Genomic DNA, 17,236 nt, shown 5'->3' on the forward strand with positions numbered 1-17,236 from the left:
AAATAAAACTACTTCTCTAGTTGTTACAGATGTTAATGTGATTTAACACTGTAGTACAGTATCTCTGTCTGAACTGTGCTAGATATTCAAGGATTTTCCCTTAAGGATCATGAAACACCTCTCTGAAAACCACTATCTTAAGGAAGAAGGAAGCTAATAACTTATTTTAAAGCTTAAAAACTGTGTGCATCACTACTAGTTTTAAGTTATCTGCAAGCATTTCTAAGGCCTTACATACTATGTCCATAATAGACTAAGGAATGCCTTTATGGTAGTATAAGTCAGTTAAGTCAGTGCAGAATGTGTGTAATTGTTACATACCTTGTCAATGAGAAAACCACAGAATTGTGGTTTATGTGCAAGGTTATCTGGCTGTAAAGATGTTTTCTTTAGAGGCTTTGAGTCAGAGGTTTATGCAGCATAATGGTGTTATTGTTGATGACACTTGATGCTTCCTACGCAAGTTGTAGCGGGGGGCAAGAAAGTGTTCTGAGTTTGAGGAAGTTTATAATCTAAACCCAGCACAAATAACCATGGGAAGTCACAGAGCTAACATTTGAAACTACTAGGGCTACACACGTCATCCTTGGGGCTTATTATTTCAGCTGAAACGATTCTTTGAATCCTGAAATATTGTTTATTTGTTCTAACAGTAACAGTTTATGTATAAAAATATATTAATCTCTTGTCACAAACTTTATCTCACTTGCATCTTCAGATCATCATGACTGTAGCATCACTATTATTATTGTAAACCTTATGTGGGAAGGGATGATAACATTTGGATTCAGTAACATGACTAAAGTAATTGTGGTAAATGGTAATTTACAAAGCATTTGAAACAAGAGGTGGGAGAACCAGACTATTAAAGAATTTGGAGGAAATTAAGGCCCACAAAAATGAAAGATTCAAAGAGGAATAATGGCATGCCTGGAAACCTAGAGAAATGGTAGATAACTAGAGTCATGAGCGTACTGTGAGAAATTCTGTGGATTCTAAGGTCATGCTCCACGTGGTTAAAAAGGATAAAGAATTAAGAGGTGCTGTTTTGTTTCTATTTCAGGTGGCAGACATTAGTGGGTGGACTTCTGCTTCATGTCTCATGGAAGCTGGGCTGGGTGGAGATAAACTTGTGTTCAAGGTACCGTGGGGTTTTCAGTAGCTGCTAAATGCTTATTTTCTGTAGCTGCATTATGACATAGTTAGGTTGGTTGTGGAAGTTAGGAACTTGCTAAAATATAAGTCAGGGTGCATGTATGTGGTCTGTTTCACAGGTATAGGAGAGATCTTGTGGTTTGGTCTAATGAATGTTCAGTGACACATATTTTAACTGATTACTAATATTAAGTGGATTCAGTTTAACTTTGGTAAGACAATCGAAAAAGCATAGCCATTCATGAAAACTAAAAGGATAACTTATTCAGCCATCTGTCCACATCTCTTCCCTGGAGTATTTTATAGTATTATAAGAGAAACCTTAGTAATGTTAGTTAAGAGCATTGACACACCCTTCTCCAAAACCCCAGTGCAGTGAAGTCCACAAATGTCATCTTTCTCTAAGAAACGTATCCTATAAATGGGAATCACTCACCCTTGCCTAACTCCAGCATTTATAGCCACACAGCAAGAGCAGCCATTGCAGTGCAGGATTGGCATAATAATAAAACTCCAAATTAAAAGGTGCTTTGTAGACAAAGGTCACCTGCTTGAACTGAGTGTGACGGCAACTCAGAAGAGTCATCCAGCACACTGCACTCTGCTCAGGTGGATCCATTCTGTGGTATGAAATGTGGCATATCTTTTTTATTTTGCAAAATATTATAATTTAGAAGACATATGCCCACAGCAATTGTTGAATCTTTGTCTCTGGAGATATTCAAAACTTTACTGGACAATGACCAGTGTAATGTGACTTGACTCAGAAGCTGGAGAGGATTGGACTGGGCAACTGCCAGAGTGCCCTTCTAATGTAACTTTTCTCAGTGATTCTGTATAAGTAAATGACAACTGATGAATTTTCTGTTTGGGTTTCAAACAGTTGTCTTGCAAAACTGAATCTCCTCATTTGGAATGAAGTTCTGTTTGTATGTCAGAAGAAGCAGGCTTAGTTCTGTTTTCATGTCCGTGCAAGTGACTACATCACCACTGAAACTTTAGTCAAGTTGTAAATGGAAACAGAATTTAACTTCCTATCTTTTATCAACAGCATTGATAAAATGAGGATATTGATGTAAAAGCTGTCATTGATATTGGTAGAGGCAGGATTTGGGTCCAAACCTTGCTTTAGTGACAGTTATTGATACATATACATTATTATAAAACATATATTGTTTATGCAGGCTTTGTCTTCACAGTACAGTCTAAAGGACAAAGGAATACAACCATCAATAATGTCCTTTTTACTTCAGCTTTTCATCACTAGATTATTACTTTTGCTTTAAATCATGAAATTAAAGAAGTTGAATATTTTTTTCCAGCTTGGAAAAGATATTTTTATTTTTTCAAAACTCTGAAGACATTAAAGAAAATACTGGATAAGAACCATTTTCTGCTGTCAAAGGGGATGTTTTTATCTAAGAAAGGTTTAGGTGAAAAATTAGTTCATGTTTTGATTTCAAGCCACTAGATGTCAGCACACTATAGGAAAAGTGATTAAGATAAATCATCAGAAACCTCATCATTCGTTCAGCTAATCCGGAATGCCTTTTCTAGAATAGACTGAATTAAATTACCAGAATGAATTGACATGTTTTGGCTATAATTCAGCCAGCTACTGGAGCATAAGTTTAAATCTGTCTGTCTTTAGAAGAAGAATTAAGCACGTGCTGTAATGCTTTGCTGAACTGGAGTTGGAGCGTGTATCTCCTGTAATAAAACCAAACCAAAGCAAACAAAAAACAAACAAACCAAAGGACAAAAAAATGCCCCCAAGACAACCAAAAAACTCCCCAACAGATAAACAGAATATCTCAAAGCTTCTGTGTACCACTTCTACTCAAGCTGCTTCCCTCCTTCCATTTCCAAAGGTGATTTTTCTTTTTCTTTTTTTTCTTTTTTTTTTTTTCTTGGTGCATGTTTGGGATATGTAAGAATACCGTGTCTAGTCCCTGGTCTTGTCATGCTTCAAATAATAAACTGCCACCCATTTGTTTGTTTGTTTCCACAAAAATCTCAGTATTTCTGTCAAGTGGACTGATCTCATAGTCTTTCTGAGCTAGTTCAGGCTATCCCAAAGTGTCTCAGCAGAATGATTTTATTACATAGAGACCTTCACCTTTTTTTCTGAGGTCATGAATGCTAACTTCAAGATAAAGACCAAACAAAAACATTTTACCTAGAGTAATTTCTCTTAGTTTTTGTGGATATCCTGCTTTTCATTTGCTTCCCCCCAGTACTCCCAGTTGTGAGGGACTTTGTCACCATCATTGTTGCTTCTAAGGGGTGAATGGTGACTGTCTGTCTGCAAAACTTGTATCCAAAGCAAGGGCTTGTATCCAAAGGCTTGTATCCAAAGCAAAGGAGGGCAGAGCAATATGTGCAGCATCTGCACAAAGCTTCTAGTGCTGAGATCTGCTGCCCAGCTTCTCCCTGTCCTGGTATGCACCATAAGTCCTGTGTGTTCTGGTTGATATTTGTCATAGCACATGAGTTTTCCCAACAACTAAGCAGCAGCTTAGAGCAGGGGTGTCAAACTCATTGTCACCGGGGGCCACATCAGCCCATGTAGGAGTAGTTACAATTATTCAGTCCTAAAATTACATTTGGCCCTTTGAAGGCAACCATGAGGCTGATGTGGCTCACAGTGACAATGGGTTTTATACCCCAGACTTAGAGCCTTGCTTAAACCAAAGCTCCAAAGTGTGGTTTAGGGGAAGCTACCCATTGACTGAAGTGGGCTTTGAATGTACCCTTAACCACCACAAACTCATCAGTTCTTTTATGTTGCTGAGCTTTCCTGTTTTGCCTGTATATCACTGTATTGCCAACATAAGAAGCTACTAATTGGTTTACATACAAGACAGATTGTTGGTGCTGACACATTACATCAAACATCCATGCATTCTTTTGCAGTCCTGAAATTTCCACTTGGCAGCATAAACTTCTACCCTTACATCACAGGAAAGGCATTTGAAGTCCTTTTCCATTGCACTTTGCAGTGTTGCATTTGAGATGAAGATATATTTGGGATTCCTAGAATTTAATGGTGGGGAACATGAAAGAGTGACACTTTTATGTTCTAAATGAAAATTCGGTTTTCATTGTATGTTCCTTTCATCTTCCCAGCCCTCCTTTCTTTTCTCCCCTCCCCCCTTTCTTCCATTTGTTTCAGTTCCAATAGGATGGGGCTATTTTTGTTGGTAAGGAGGTATGACAGTTTTAGATCCCCATCTTGATGAAGCTGCAGCTGAAGTCAATAACCTTAAAAGAAACAGTGTTTGTATAAAAAATGATGGTGGCTACCCCAAAAAACAGAGCAAATATTTCTGCCAGTGAAAGGATCTAAAGATTACTCTATTTTCCTTACCCTGGGTTTTTTATCAAGTCTCTTAGAAAATTATATATATAAAACAAAGAGAAAATGTGCAGTTTTGGTCTGTATTTACATGAATATTTTGGCATGTTTTATCTTCATTCAGACTGTTCTGATTTCATTGTTTAGTGGTCTGTTTTTCTTGCGTTCCATGAAGTGTGGTACCTATAATTACGTTTTAACTCTTACATGTTAGCTGCAAGTGTAATCCAAATTAAGGAACTACAAGCAATTTGGTTTCATTTTGAGAACCAGCATTATTCACTCACATTTTCTTGACTTTAGTTCGAAGCTTAGGAAGAGTGAATGGGGGTAGCAGTGTCTTCGGTCCTGGGAAGCCTTTGGAGCAGGACTTTAGATCACTGCTACTCCTGTCCTCCCTTGCTCAAAATCTTACATTATTCTCTCTGAAATTTGCTACCTACCCAATCTATTTTTCCCCTTAAATACCAAGATCAAAAAAAAGGAAAAGTGCAAATTCTCAAGCTCCTTCTCAGAACTGAAACCTGACCCTCCTGCAATAACCATGGCTGAAAAAAATATCAGCTCAATCTGCGATGACTTCATTCCTCCATTAGTTGTCAAACTGCCTCTAGGAGTTTGGCTTAGTCAGAGGAGTATCATTAGGAAATCTCAAGAGACAGGCTCCCACAGAGACAATCTGATCTTTAGGAAGAATTTCTTTGTAAATCTGGCTGAGAAATGAATGTGTGGGTGGGTAAGTGTATTTGTACATAGTGAAAATGTGTGCTGTCTGTGCAAGTACGCCATTTTATGCCTTCATTTGTCAGTTTTTCTTCCTTTTACAGTGCATCAAGGAAATTAGCTGAAATTTCTCTTCCTTAAAATCAATAGGAGTAATTTCCATGACACAAACACTTCTGGAGTGATAGAAGCCAGGGAATAAGTAAAAGAAAGGAAATATATCTGCAGATAGTCACTTCATCTAACCTCAGATAGGAACTAATATCTGTCTCAGACTGCATGAGAGGAATACTGAACAATTGGACAATGAATTTAATATGCACACCCTTGAAATACATGTACATATATACATATTATTATATTCCTTTGAAGCCACTGTTGCTGGCTGTATGTAAACAGAATGTGGTGAAGTAATGGGATTTTAATTGTTTTCACAGGTCTGAAATCCTGTCTTGGCTTCCTGCTTCAGTACTGTTTGTTGGCATTATTTATGCTGGCTCTAGGGCACTGTCTAGATTGGTAAGAAAAGCACAAGTAGAAGTTGGTTCTTTATTACCTGTACTTTATGAGCAAAAAACATTTGCTTCATACAAGGTGTTTAATGCTGTTCCTGGGTTGAGAGGAAGGAAGGGAGGAGGGGTTTAAATAATACATAACCCATTAATGGTGCTAGAGCAGTGGTCCAATCCTGCACAGTGTGGAGCAGTATCCAAAAGCATCTCTGTGACAGTCCAAAGCACTCAGCATTTCTCCAGAGCCCTTCATGTTTTGAGAACAGATTCTCAGTGGTCTGAATTGTGCAAGTAGGGGAGAAGCTGTAAGAAGTTACTAGCTGTAGTTTTGTAAAAGGGGAATGGGCCTGTGAGAAATCCTTCCAGGAAAAGGATGAAGATCATTTCAGTGAGAGGCTTCTGATGCTTTCCAGGATTTGAAAAAAAAATAAATTGAAGGTTGGAAAGAGGATATTGAATCTACTTTCACTGAAGTTGAATGCTTTTTACTTAAATGATATAGTCTTTGTTTAAAATAAAAAATAAAGGTGATGTGAATTTTTAAAAACCAGCAATGCTTTACTGCTCTTATGCAGTCTGCAAGGCCAGATTCTGCACTAGTTCCCTTCTGCATTCTGTCAATGCATCTTAATGTAACTCTGGGGCCAGCTCCTAAGCCCCAGGAAGGGAATTTTTGACAAGATTTTGCTTGTAGTGATCCCTTGCACATCCCAGTGGAGAGGTAGGGCAGAAAAAGACAGGTCTCTGTCCCGACAAACAAGGCTGGGGGCCTCATCTTGGACCTGAGTGGGGTTTGGGAAGCACAGGCATGTGCTCAGAAGCCCAGTGCCTCCAGATCAGCTCTGTCTGGGGGTGATTGGATTTATTTCCTCTTAGCTCCTTGTTAAATCAAGTTCCATTGGGCTTCCTTGGTGTAAACTGAACAAAGATCCCTAAGGAGAGCCCTGTCTTTGTGGCAGCATCTTTTCTGTCTGCTCACCTGGGAGGTGGAGGAGGTATGAATTGCATCCTCTCTGCTATTTCTTCTTACTTCCTATTCATCCCTAAGTCACCCCGTTTCCCTCCTGTCCCTGCTCTGATCATTCAAGAGTGAGATGCACTGGAGTGGCAGAGCGGCTGTGGATGGTTTTGATTTGTATCCCAGACCTCTCTTAAGGTGCATCTCCCATTTCTGAATGGCTTTTTGTTGTACATGAGTGGGGATTTAGAGGCCTAGTTCTGTGGCCATTTTAGGAGGATAGACAAAAGGACAAGTAGCCTCAGGCCATAGTTATGAGCAATGCCTCGTACTGGGGCTAAATTCAATCCTACATAGAAGCTTTACTTATAATAACTTTGCATACAACAATTTTATGACACAGTGAGAAGGAAAATAGACTTTCCCAAACGTCTACCTGAACTGGCTCACCTCAGCAGTGTATTTGAATTGAGTGGGTTTATTCTTAAAGCAGAAAATTATGTACGCTTTTTTTTTGATCAAATCCAAGGAGACCCACTTTCAAACACTCCTGTATACTGGCAGGGTGATAATCTTAATTTCTCTTTGTGCCTCTCCTTAGAGGTGCTGGCAGCCTCCCCTGCCCAGGAGGTCAGGGCTGGAGCTGGAGAAGCGCTGCTTCGCTCCGGACTGTGATACATTAACAAAAGTATGCAGAGCTGCGAGGGGAGGTTTGTACCGAGTCTGTTCTCCCTGTCTGCCCAACCAGTAAACCTTGCTTTTTGTAAGCATTAAGCCCACTCAGAAATTTAAGAAATACTCACATCAAAGACAATAGACATATGGAGAAGTTTAACTGGGCTAGGCAAACTGGAGCCATTCTTGGCTCCAAAACACACTTGGAAGAGCCAAAAGCAGGAGGAAGGAAAGAAAAACCCAACAAATTGCATTCTCAAAAGGAAGAATGTAAATTCTGCTGTCAACTTGTGTTTTTTTCTTGTATGTCCTATTACTGTGTCAGGCTCAGAATGCTGTTAGATACTTCTGTTTTTTTGTTCTCAGTTGTCCAGCAATGGGATTGAGAATTGTTTTTCAGAACCTTTGAAGCTGGGACTGACAACGTCATGCCAGTTGTGTTTGTGTGATTTTTTTCATTCCTTGGTAATTTAGAGGTGTTAAAAGTTATCTTGGTGTAACTGTTAAGTTTATGGATACACCCAAGTAGTCATTATGACTTAAAATATTTAATTAGCGATGCTTATCCAGCTTTATGGGAATGAAAAGGAAAATGAGAAAAAATCCAGATTTCTGAAAACAAAATCAAATTTAAGAGGTATTTGCTGCTTATATCACCTGATACTTAAAAGGCATGGACATCACTGAGAAGTTAACTCATTCTCTACTTCTGTGATTTAAATACTATACACAAGTGGGGAAATACTGCTTCTTAAAACTGCCTTAGTCTTTAGATTATCTTAATTGGAGTAGAGAATTGCTTCTATTTCAGCTGAGAGACCATAGATCTGCTTTAGAGGAAGTATTATGAACCACTAATTCTGGTTGGTTTTGCCTGGGGCGATGGGTGTTTGATTCACAATTGCTATCATTGGGGTTTGTTTCCTAATGATTTCATGTTGGGATGGTGTCCAGATACCTCACTGGGTATGATTTCAGCATCGCTCGTGTATGAACTACTATATTTCTATGCTAATTTCTGGCAGCTCTTCCTCGCAGTAACTGAAAGAAATCACTTGAAATCATCTTGCCCATAATTTTGTTGCTAGGAGTCACACTGTATTCTTAGTACCAGTAGACAGAGATAGGAAAAATAATGAGAACTGTTTACCGTGGAGGCTGCAGATATTTGAAGAGAGGCAAAACTAGAGGCAGAAACCTGGTGCAAATCTCACCGAGGTAGCTGTGTACAAGCAAACCAACTGAGTGTTTGAAAGCAGGAGGAGCAGCAAGCATGGTCTGCATCTAAAGATGCCTGTGCCATGTAATAGTGATTGGAATGAGTCTAAGTCCCTTTTAGGAGATGTAGCATGGGTTTACAGTTTACAACCAAACCAAAACAAAGCAACCACAAACATATGCAACAGCTGTACTTAAGAGGAGTGCTCCTTCCTATGTGTGTGACTGTTCTGGGTTGATTTGGTTGTTTCTGTTCTCTCCCAACGGCAGCCGATCCCAGTGTTCCTCACCGTGCACAACGCAGCAGAAGTTATAACCTGTGGGTTCCAGAAGTTTGTGCAGAAAGAGGTAATTGATCTGTTAATTGATACATTCAAGGCACCTCCTGTGATATAACTGCCCTGTAGCAAGATACCTAATTTCTTTTAATATGGGCATGAATGCCACGTGCTTTTCTAGTCTCGCTGTGATATCTAGTCATTAATGAAACCCAGAGAGAGCTTTGCTGTTGGCAAGTGTCTATATTGATGTTTTCTGCTTTAGTTGATGAAACACTGCAAGTGCCTATCGACAGTTTCATCTCCTTTTTTAAGACTGGCTTGGTCCTGCTTGGTTTTTCCTTTTGAAAGTTAATAGCCCCTTTTTCTCGTGCCCCGTGTAAGGATCTCATTGTTTGTGATGGGAGGGAGGAGGACTGGGTCCTTAGATCTAATCAGTGTGATATATTTACTGTGTTGTGTGATTATAGATAGATCACATCTCCACAGGAAATGCAGCAATACCAGAGCATTTTTGGATTTATTTTGAATGCTTGAGAATTTGTCCCAACACCTATTAAAGTCAGAAGAATATTTCCTGTGCCCTCTAGTAAGAGCTGGGTTTGTTTCTCACGAACTGCATTGGGGATTCTTCTTTTTAGGCTATAAAATGCTTTTCTAATTGACCAGAGAGCTGTTGTATGAGGTAACACTGGGAAATCGTTCATCACAGAAGTAACTTCTACAGTGGCCTCTGGCTCACTGTGGAAGAGATCTTCCATTCACTACATCTGTTGTGTATATAGAAGACAAATAAATGGCATGGGTTGGCTCCTCCTGACAAACTGAAGAGGTCACTAAGGTTATGCCTGAGGGACATAGCAGTGTGTACCATGGCATGCCCATGTGGCATTGTCCTCTGATTAGTGTCTCTGTCAAAGTATTTCATATCTTCCTTCTAGCTCTCATGCTTATTACTCTTCTCTTTAAAAACAAAAGCACTATGGACAGGGGTAATGCAAAAACAGGTCTTGCTGGAAAGCTTCTGGGGAACAATTTTGGACCAAAGGACTGGGAAACTCTAATGAGTTTAAACCAAGGCTGATTTGGCTGGGGTAGTACCCAATTAATTAAGAATACTCAATATTTGAGTACATACAATACACAGTTTTGGTATAGTGCAAGTTAAGTTTGAGGACTGGGTATAAAGTTCACATCTGGTTTTAGTTTTACCTGCTGGTAAATAATCTGAATATATGAATCAAGTTGAAGCAGGCTAATCTGTAATCCTGTGTTTTTTTTCAGATTACGTTTGCTAAGCAGTGCTCAAATGTAATGGGCTGTTGAATGTTGCTTGCTGGATTTTTAATGTGTTTGGTGCAGTCAGATCAGCTGTCATAGCTTTCCTCTTTTTGGAAGGAGAAAGCACTATTTCACGATTTTCAAATGTTAATTTTTTTAATCATAATTTCTTTTTTACAGCAAACCTCTCATCTGAAAGTCTGTAGGTAAGCTTTTAAAACTGCTCAGATTCAGATTCAGACTTGTTTTGACTCCAGCTTCTGTATTTGCTTCAGATAATGGCACACCAAAACAATGAAGAATGTAAGGCACATTCTCGTGGGTGGTGAGCCCAAATTGCAACATAGGAGTAATTAAGTATTTTCAAAATGTATTTGCTTTTTTTTTTTTTTTAACAATTGCTTAAATAGATACATATTTGTCTCCTTGTAAAAACAAAAAAGCCAGAAGGCCAGTGTTCCTGAATAACAAAGCAGTGCTTGTAAGAATGTTTTTGGAAAGGAGATGGAAACCAGGTTTGAAGTTCCAGTGGGTAGTCTTAAACACTAAGAGAAAGGTAATTAGTGTGATAGAAAATAGCTAAAAAATGCCTTTCCTAAGAAATAAAAGGTTAGTGATACCTAATTCTGCTAGAATAGTTCATATTAAGCTACACAACCTACCAAACCTCCTTGGCCCCAGTTGTTTAGGCTCCGAAAAGGAGATAGAAAGGGACAAACAGAAGTCAGCCAGTCATGTATTAGAAGTTCGTTTCTACCCCCCATCCCCTGGAAGAATGCATATTTGCTGTCTTCTACATTCTGTAATCTTTTAGCTCCAGATAATGTTGGGTTATTATTTAGTGTACTTAGAGGCACCATCTTCCTAATTTCTTCCTGTTGTTTCCATTATTTGACTTACTGCGGCCTTGTTTTCACCACTGGATTATCGTCAGGGATACCAGTTTTTTATCATCTTCATTCTATCTTTTCTTATGCCCCTAGAGAGCAAGAAAATAAGTTACAAAAGCAAATGTGTGTTATTATTAACAATGACAGTCCACAGAAATTCCACATCAGTGTGTTCAGTGTAGCCTGTCGAAATACTGACTCAGCCACTCAGTAGCTAGGGGAGGACTTGTGCTGTCCTTAAGCCATTGCTAGTGTGATACCACCCACTCCCACTTTGCTCTGTGTTCTGGAGTTACAACATAACTTTAAATAGTCACCTCTGCTGGAATTGTTGCAATAGGCATTCACCTTGATGAAAGAACATTTGTATAGCTGTTCACAGCCACAAGTCAGTTAATTTTGCCTTTGTGAAGCAGCCTAGGGAAGCCAGATGGCAAGTGAAGAGTAGTATTCCACACCAAAAAAAAAATTGGTTTTATCACTGCTGGGATGTTTTGTGCTGCTTTTCATACAACTTCGCTGTGTATGAGTTATGAAGAATGCACAATGTAAAACTTAATTTTGGTGGCAGAAATTACTGTTAAAATATAGAATAAAAATTAAACAAATGAAACGTCAGTGTAAAATTGAGTGGAATTGCCTATACTTTGCTGAGAGAACAAATCCAGGTTACGAGCTTTTGGTCTTTTTTTCTCTTCTCCGCAGTGTGCTGTTCCTCCTGGCAGCAGCAGTGTGCCTTCCTTGGTGTGACACACAGGTGAGCTCTGCTTTGTAAAGCTGCTCTACTTAGACCTTGATGTTTGACATCTTATTAGAACACGGGGGATGCAGCTTTGACTTGTAAGCTAGGGTGGGATTCCTGCAAAGGAATTGTAAATGTTGCCTGTTACCGTGCTGTAGTCTTGCTGGTTTTAACGTCTTTGCATCATGGTAAAACCTCTGAGTGGTGCAGACATACAGCTCATCGGTGAAGGTGGTCGCTGGGGAAACCACGGTTTAACTTCTTACAAGGCTTATAGCAGATCACTTAGATTTGAATTAACTGCAAGTGCTTTCGGTATGTTCCTAAATTAGCTTTGTAATCTACATGCTTCCTGTAGCTACTGCAGAAAGAAAGAAGGTACCTCTAGAGAGTGCTTAGCCGAGCAAAGATCTGTTCCTTGGAGGTGCTTTTCTCTTTTGGAATCTGTGGTTTAGATACTGTAGTTAATATCTGAAGTCAGATGGGATGAATCTGGAAACTTGTCTGGTTGCATCTGATCAAATGTCGCCACCAGAAGTTTCCCTTCCATGTGTATTTTTCCCTATTGATTGTGAAGAAAGCTTGTTTAAACCACTTGTTTGGATACTCTGCAGTTAGTGAGAGCCTTGGGGAGAGAGTGCTTAGGGGCTAAGAGGGGACAGGAGGCAAGACAAAAACCTTAGTAATGTTCCTCTGATCCTCTTGCCCCTGCCTGACTGCTAAAACAAGACTAAACAGACTGGGATCTATATTCTCAGATTGTTTAAAATGGTGTACATATCTGAAAGAAATAGAGCTATCCTTGCCAGGACTAACCGAGAACCTGGGTAATGGACATATGCAGATCTCTCAGTGGGACTGGAAAGACTTTACTCTTCCTCATCTTCTTTAGTTGCCTTCTCTTTCTTTGTAGCACAGCTCCCACTTGCTGTGCTTGCTCTGTGAAGGTAACTGCAGGGAAATGACGATATGTATGTTTACATGAATGTGCATTTATTTATGTAGGTGTTCTTTATTGCAGTTTGATGCAAACGGTTATTTATGGGCCCTAATTCACTTGATCTGTGTTGGTAAGTAATTTTCTTTTGGAAAAACAATTAGAAGGAGTAAATGTGTTGGTGAAGCAAATCAGCTTTACTATGAAGTTATTGATATTGAAGGTTCTTGATGTAAGAAACACTTGGAAAGAATGAAGCAGCTCAGTAAAGATAAGAAAGTGCATTCCTTTTATACTTTTTATGTTGAAAACAATAACAGAATAAACTAGATATTGCAGTTAGTTAACAGTGGATGAGAAAACGCACATACAGTATTAATCAACATAAAGCTTTTCTGAGAGTTTTTGATGGTTGTCTACTAAGAGATGCTTCTTTCTGAGGAGAGGAGAAACACGGAAAAAAAACAAAAACAAGCAGTAACTTGTAGTTGGAGCTTTATTGCACACACCGATTTTATTTAAAAACTGACAAAAATATTCTAAAATATCATGGAATATGCTCCCAGAGGAAGGATGTTGAAATGCTGGGGTTTTTTTACGCAATCATATGCATTTTTAAAAAATTTTAACAATGAGTTGCATGACCTGTCGGGTTTTCTGTTGTCCTTTTCAGACTAAACATTGATTTAGTTAACACATAATTCTTCTGTGAAAAGCTAGAAACAATGAGACCCAGAAAATCTGCAGAAAACAAGAATAGTAATTTTTTACTAGGAGGCTGGTGTCTTTTGGAGCAGCATTAGTCTGGATAATAAGGGACTTGTATTTGGTTCTTAGCTATCCTATAGACTTAATGAGTGATTCATTCTTACGTTAAGTCTTGTCTGCAAATTAGGGATGATTCCTTCTTTATTTTGTATATTCATACTGTAAAATTTTCAGAGCAGAGGTTATATGTTTATGCTTATTTGTGTCTAGGGACGTCTAGAGATCCCAGTGGAAAATATTGTTAGCATACAAATAAGATTTTTTTTTTTCCCTTTAGGAAATATTATATGGTAAACATTTGCTCATTTAGATAAAACAAAAAGCTAAGCATTTTTCACTTCAAATACTTGTTTGTTGTAACAAGCTATGATATTGCTTTGTCAAAGCCAAGAGGTCTCATTTGCAAAGCACTGCTAAGGCACGGAGGTGGAAAGCTGCCTAGAGAGTCTTCAGGAGGCCTCTTCTGTGTGCTTGAAACATGTAGGAAGTGCCAACATAATGTTTATGCTCAAAATGTAGCTTTCCATTTCACTTGTTTTTGAGAGAAAGTTGTTGATATGACTGTTTGGTGTTGTTTTTTTTTTTTTTTTCTTTGTAATTAGATTTCTTATCAACTAACACAGAATTAAGATGCTACAAGGAAGGGCAAACAGATGAACTGACTTAGCACACAGTTAATAAAGACAGAGCATTAGTGACAGAACATGTGTTCTGCCCTTCAGCTTGTCTAACAGAGGCAGAATTGAGGACATTATGACATAGTGTTCTACTGGATTTGCTTTTTATGTTCTGGTTTAATTTGTGAATCAAAAAAACCCAACAAAGCCTTGAAGAAGGGGTATGATAAAATAGAGCCTGAAGCTGTATTGTTCCTTGAGTGCTTAAAGCTTTTCCAAGAATAGAAATGGGAGCTGACCAAGAGGTGGGTAGGTCAAGAATGGAAAGAACCTGAAGAGCCTAGAGCCGAGAGAACCCTAAACAGGAAAGACAGCTCAGAGCCAACAACTGTAGGGGTCTGCAGAGATGAACACATCATAGAAGTTACCCAAAAAATGGGGTGGGCTGCAGAACCCATTCTGTGACACTTTCCTGTATGTATTTACACACACTCCTTTGTAGTTGCCATGGGCTAGGAGTTGTCTCTTCTTCAGAAGGACTAGCAGAAACACATAGCGTGGCAGCGCTCCAAGACAATAACACTTGGAAAACCATTAGTTTGAAGCAATAGGTTCATTTTACTCATGGGTTGGGCATCCTTTGTGCCACGTTGCTACACTGTAATTCAGAGGGGTTCCACATCTGCAGGTACCACAGCCACACAAGCTGTTGTTTGTCAGAATGATTGCATGTTATGGCAATTACACGTGTTGTTTCAATTACAGGGGCTTACAAAGTATTTCACAAGTTATGGAAACCTGGGTCTTTAAGGTAACGTGTTTTAATATTCTTTTAAGAAGAAAGAGATTGCTATCAAAGAGGGTTAGAGACACATCTGTGTAGCACCCAGGTAAACTGTAGGGATCTTTGCATTATCAGCATGAGCTGGGCCGCTCTTGGTTAATCATTAATGACTTACCTTGCACGAGGAGCCTTATTTATTGTTGATAACAATAGCATGTGGTTATTGATAGTTGTACCTCTAACTCAAACACTGAATTAGTTTTAAGCAGTGTATTATCCAAGAGTGATGACTCAGTCCTGGAAAAAGAACCCCTAATTACCAGCACAGGTATGAAGAGGAGATGTTAGTTTGTGTTAGCCTTGCAGGCTGCATGGTTTGAATCTGTCAGTATCTCCCTTTGGGACAACACCTCAAAAGCGTTGAGCCGCTGGTGACTTGCCACAGGACTCGAAGGCTGAGCACCTTAAAAACCTTGAGACCTTGCACTAATCCCATGTGGTGTTAGAACTTAAGCCAGACAATAGTTGTTCTGAAAGCAGGTGACATTACATGTTCACAGTGTCTATAACCTGCAGTTGTCTGTATGAATGGAGATCGATATGTTGCCATTGCGTATTATGTATGTGTACATAGTATTTACGTGCATAGGATATGGTTAAGCTCATTTCTTTCAAAACCATTTTCCATCTCGGTTTAAAGGGTCTAAATTTTAGTCAGTCTCACTTTATCTTCACTTCAAATGGAACTCCCACTGACAGAGTAACAACAAAAATAATGTGCAAAAGATGTGTAAATTAATATGCCAATTAATATATTGATAATATTTTGGTTATAATGTATATAATTATAATATTATGTTAGTTTAGCCTAAATATACTATTGTGTCAGATATTATTTAATATTAATATAATATTACAGTGTTATAATACTTATAATATACCGATCTCTTATACTAAATGAACTGCAGTACTAAAAGAACACCTTTTTTTTTCTTTCCTTCCTTCCTTCCTCTCCCAGTGATCTGGACCAACAGTACATCAACTATGTATTCAGGTAAAATGAATAAGCCTTTGATACACCATACCTGGTTTTATATGGTATATGTTTTCATTTTCAACCATGGCTTGTTTAGGAAACTCATAACTACCACTACTTAAATGTATTTATTTGGCCAGACATTCACTGAAAGAACAGTGCTAAGCTGAATGGCTTAGCAGCTCAATTTTTTTTGGCTCTGGTTATATGAGAACATGCCAATATACACCTGGGGAGGTAACGAGGTGTTAATTATGAATTTTTTAATCATCATGTGCACAAGCGATCTATCATTTCCAGAAATAATATTTACAGAGTAACTCCCTGGCAATGCCCCTTTTCAGAAAATAAAACTTAGGTACTAAGTTGCCAGAAGGGGAGGCTGTGATTACAAAAGCACAATGTGCAAAGAACATGGGCCGTAACTGATTGTTCAGAGTGCTGTCAGCGGTGGGATTGAGTAATTCAGACTTTCATTTGGTTTCCTGATTTGGAGATAGAAAAGTGTCTTGTTATTTTGTAGCTAGTGAAAGAGCCTGAGTCACTGACCAGACTCCTCTGTGGGGCTTTTTTGTTTGGTTCGTGTTTTTTTTAAAAGGTCAGTCCTTTACTGAAAGAGCCATATAAGCCAGAACTTTTGGTGTGCGTGGCTTGTGCTAGATTTTTGTAAAGCTTTATTCAAGGTAAGGTATATAGAGACTTTACTAGATTTTTCCCCCATCCATAATCATGTCTTGTATATATTGATCTCTTTTCTTGGAGTGGTAGCTGAAGTTGTGTGGGAGCACTGTGAAGTATGGATACTAAGTTTTAAGAAAAGATGGTCAAAAGGAATGAAATCCATAAATTAGCTCAGGAAGGAGCAGAATGGAGAGCAGAAGTTAGGAATAAGCATGACAAAATGAAGTTGTGCTTGTCCATTTGATTAGATGGATGCATGCTCTTGTCTGACCACATTAAGATCCTTGATAGGAACGTGTCAGGGACACCAGTGTAAGACAGTTACTTCACTTCAATTCCCGTTTATCTTGTGAACATCATCAGCATTGCAATACTGTGTATCTCTTTCTATCTTAGTTCAATCAAATCTCCTATTTCAATAAAGAAGTAACACACACTGTTAGGGCATAGAAAACTTCTGTAACACAGGTCTCTGATTTGGGGTTTGTATGATTCCAGTGTCTATTCCCCAGGGTCCCATGCATTAATAATATCTGAATATCAGTGTGCTTGAAGTAGCAAGTCAGTTGTTGTTTTCCATCTACTATGAGGTGCAAAGCAAGTCAGTTGTACTCAAAGAAGAT

General features: G+C 38.7%; 1 protein-coding gene across 3 annotated transcripts in view; it reads left to right on the forward strand.

Moving 5' to 3' along the window:
* Positions 1-17,236, forward strand: part of TMEM241 (transmembrane protein 241) — a 57,448-nt gene that overhangs the window by 3,730 nt on the left and 36,482 nt on the right. For 2 of the 3 annotated variants that reach the window (XM_082044493.1, XM_082044494.1), the window contains exons 3-10: positions 1,064-1,141; positions 5,674-5,755; positions 8,870-8,947; positions 10,339-10,364; positions 11,754-11,805; positions 12,812-12,860; positions 14,878-14,923; positions 15,915-15,950. In XM_082044493.1, coding sequence (XP_081900619.1) covers positions 1,064-1,141; positions 5,674-5,755; positions 8,870-8,947; positions 10,339-10,364; positions 11,754-11,805; positions 12,812-12,860; positions 14,878-14,923; positions 15,915-15,950 — 447 coding nt within the window. The remainder of the gene's footprint in view (positions 1-1,063; positions 1,142-5,673; positions 5,756-8,869; positions 8,948-10,338; positions 10,365-11,753; positions 11,806-12,811; positions 12,861-14,877; positions 14,924-15,914; positions 15,951-17,236) is intronic. The other variant, XM_082044495.1, reaches the window with a different exon arrangement.

Source organism: Streptopelia decaocto (genome assembly GCF_964273445.1).
Source record: "Streptopelia decaocto genome assembly, chromosome: 2".
NCBI lineage: Eukaryota > Metazoa > Chordata > Aves > Columbiformes > Columbidae > Streptopelia > Streptopelia decaocto.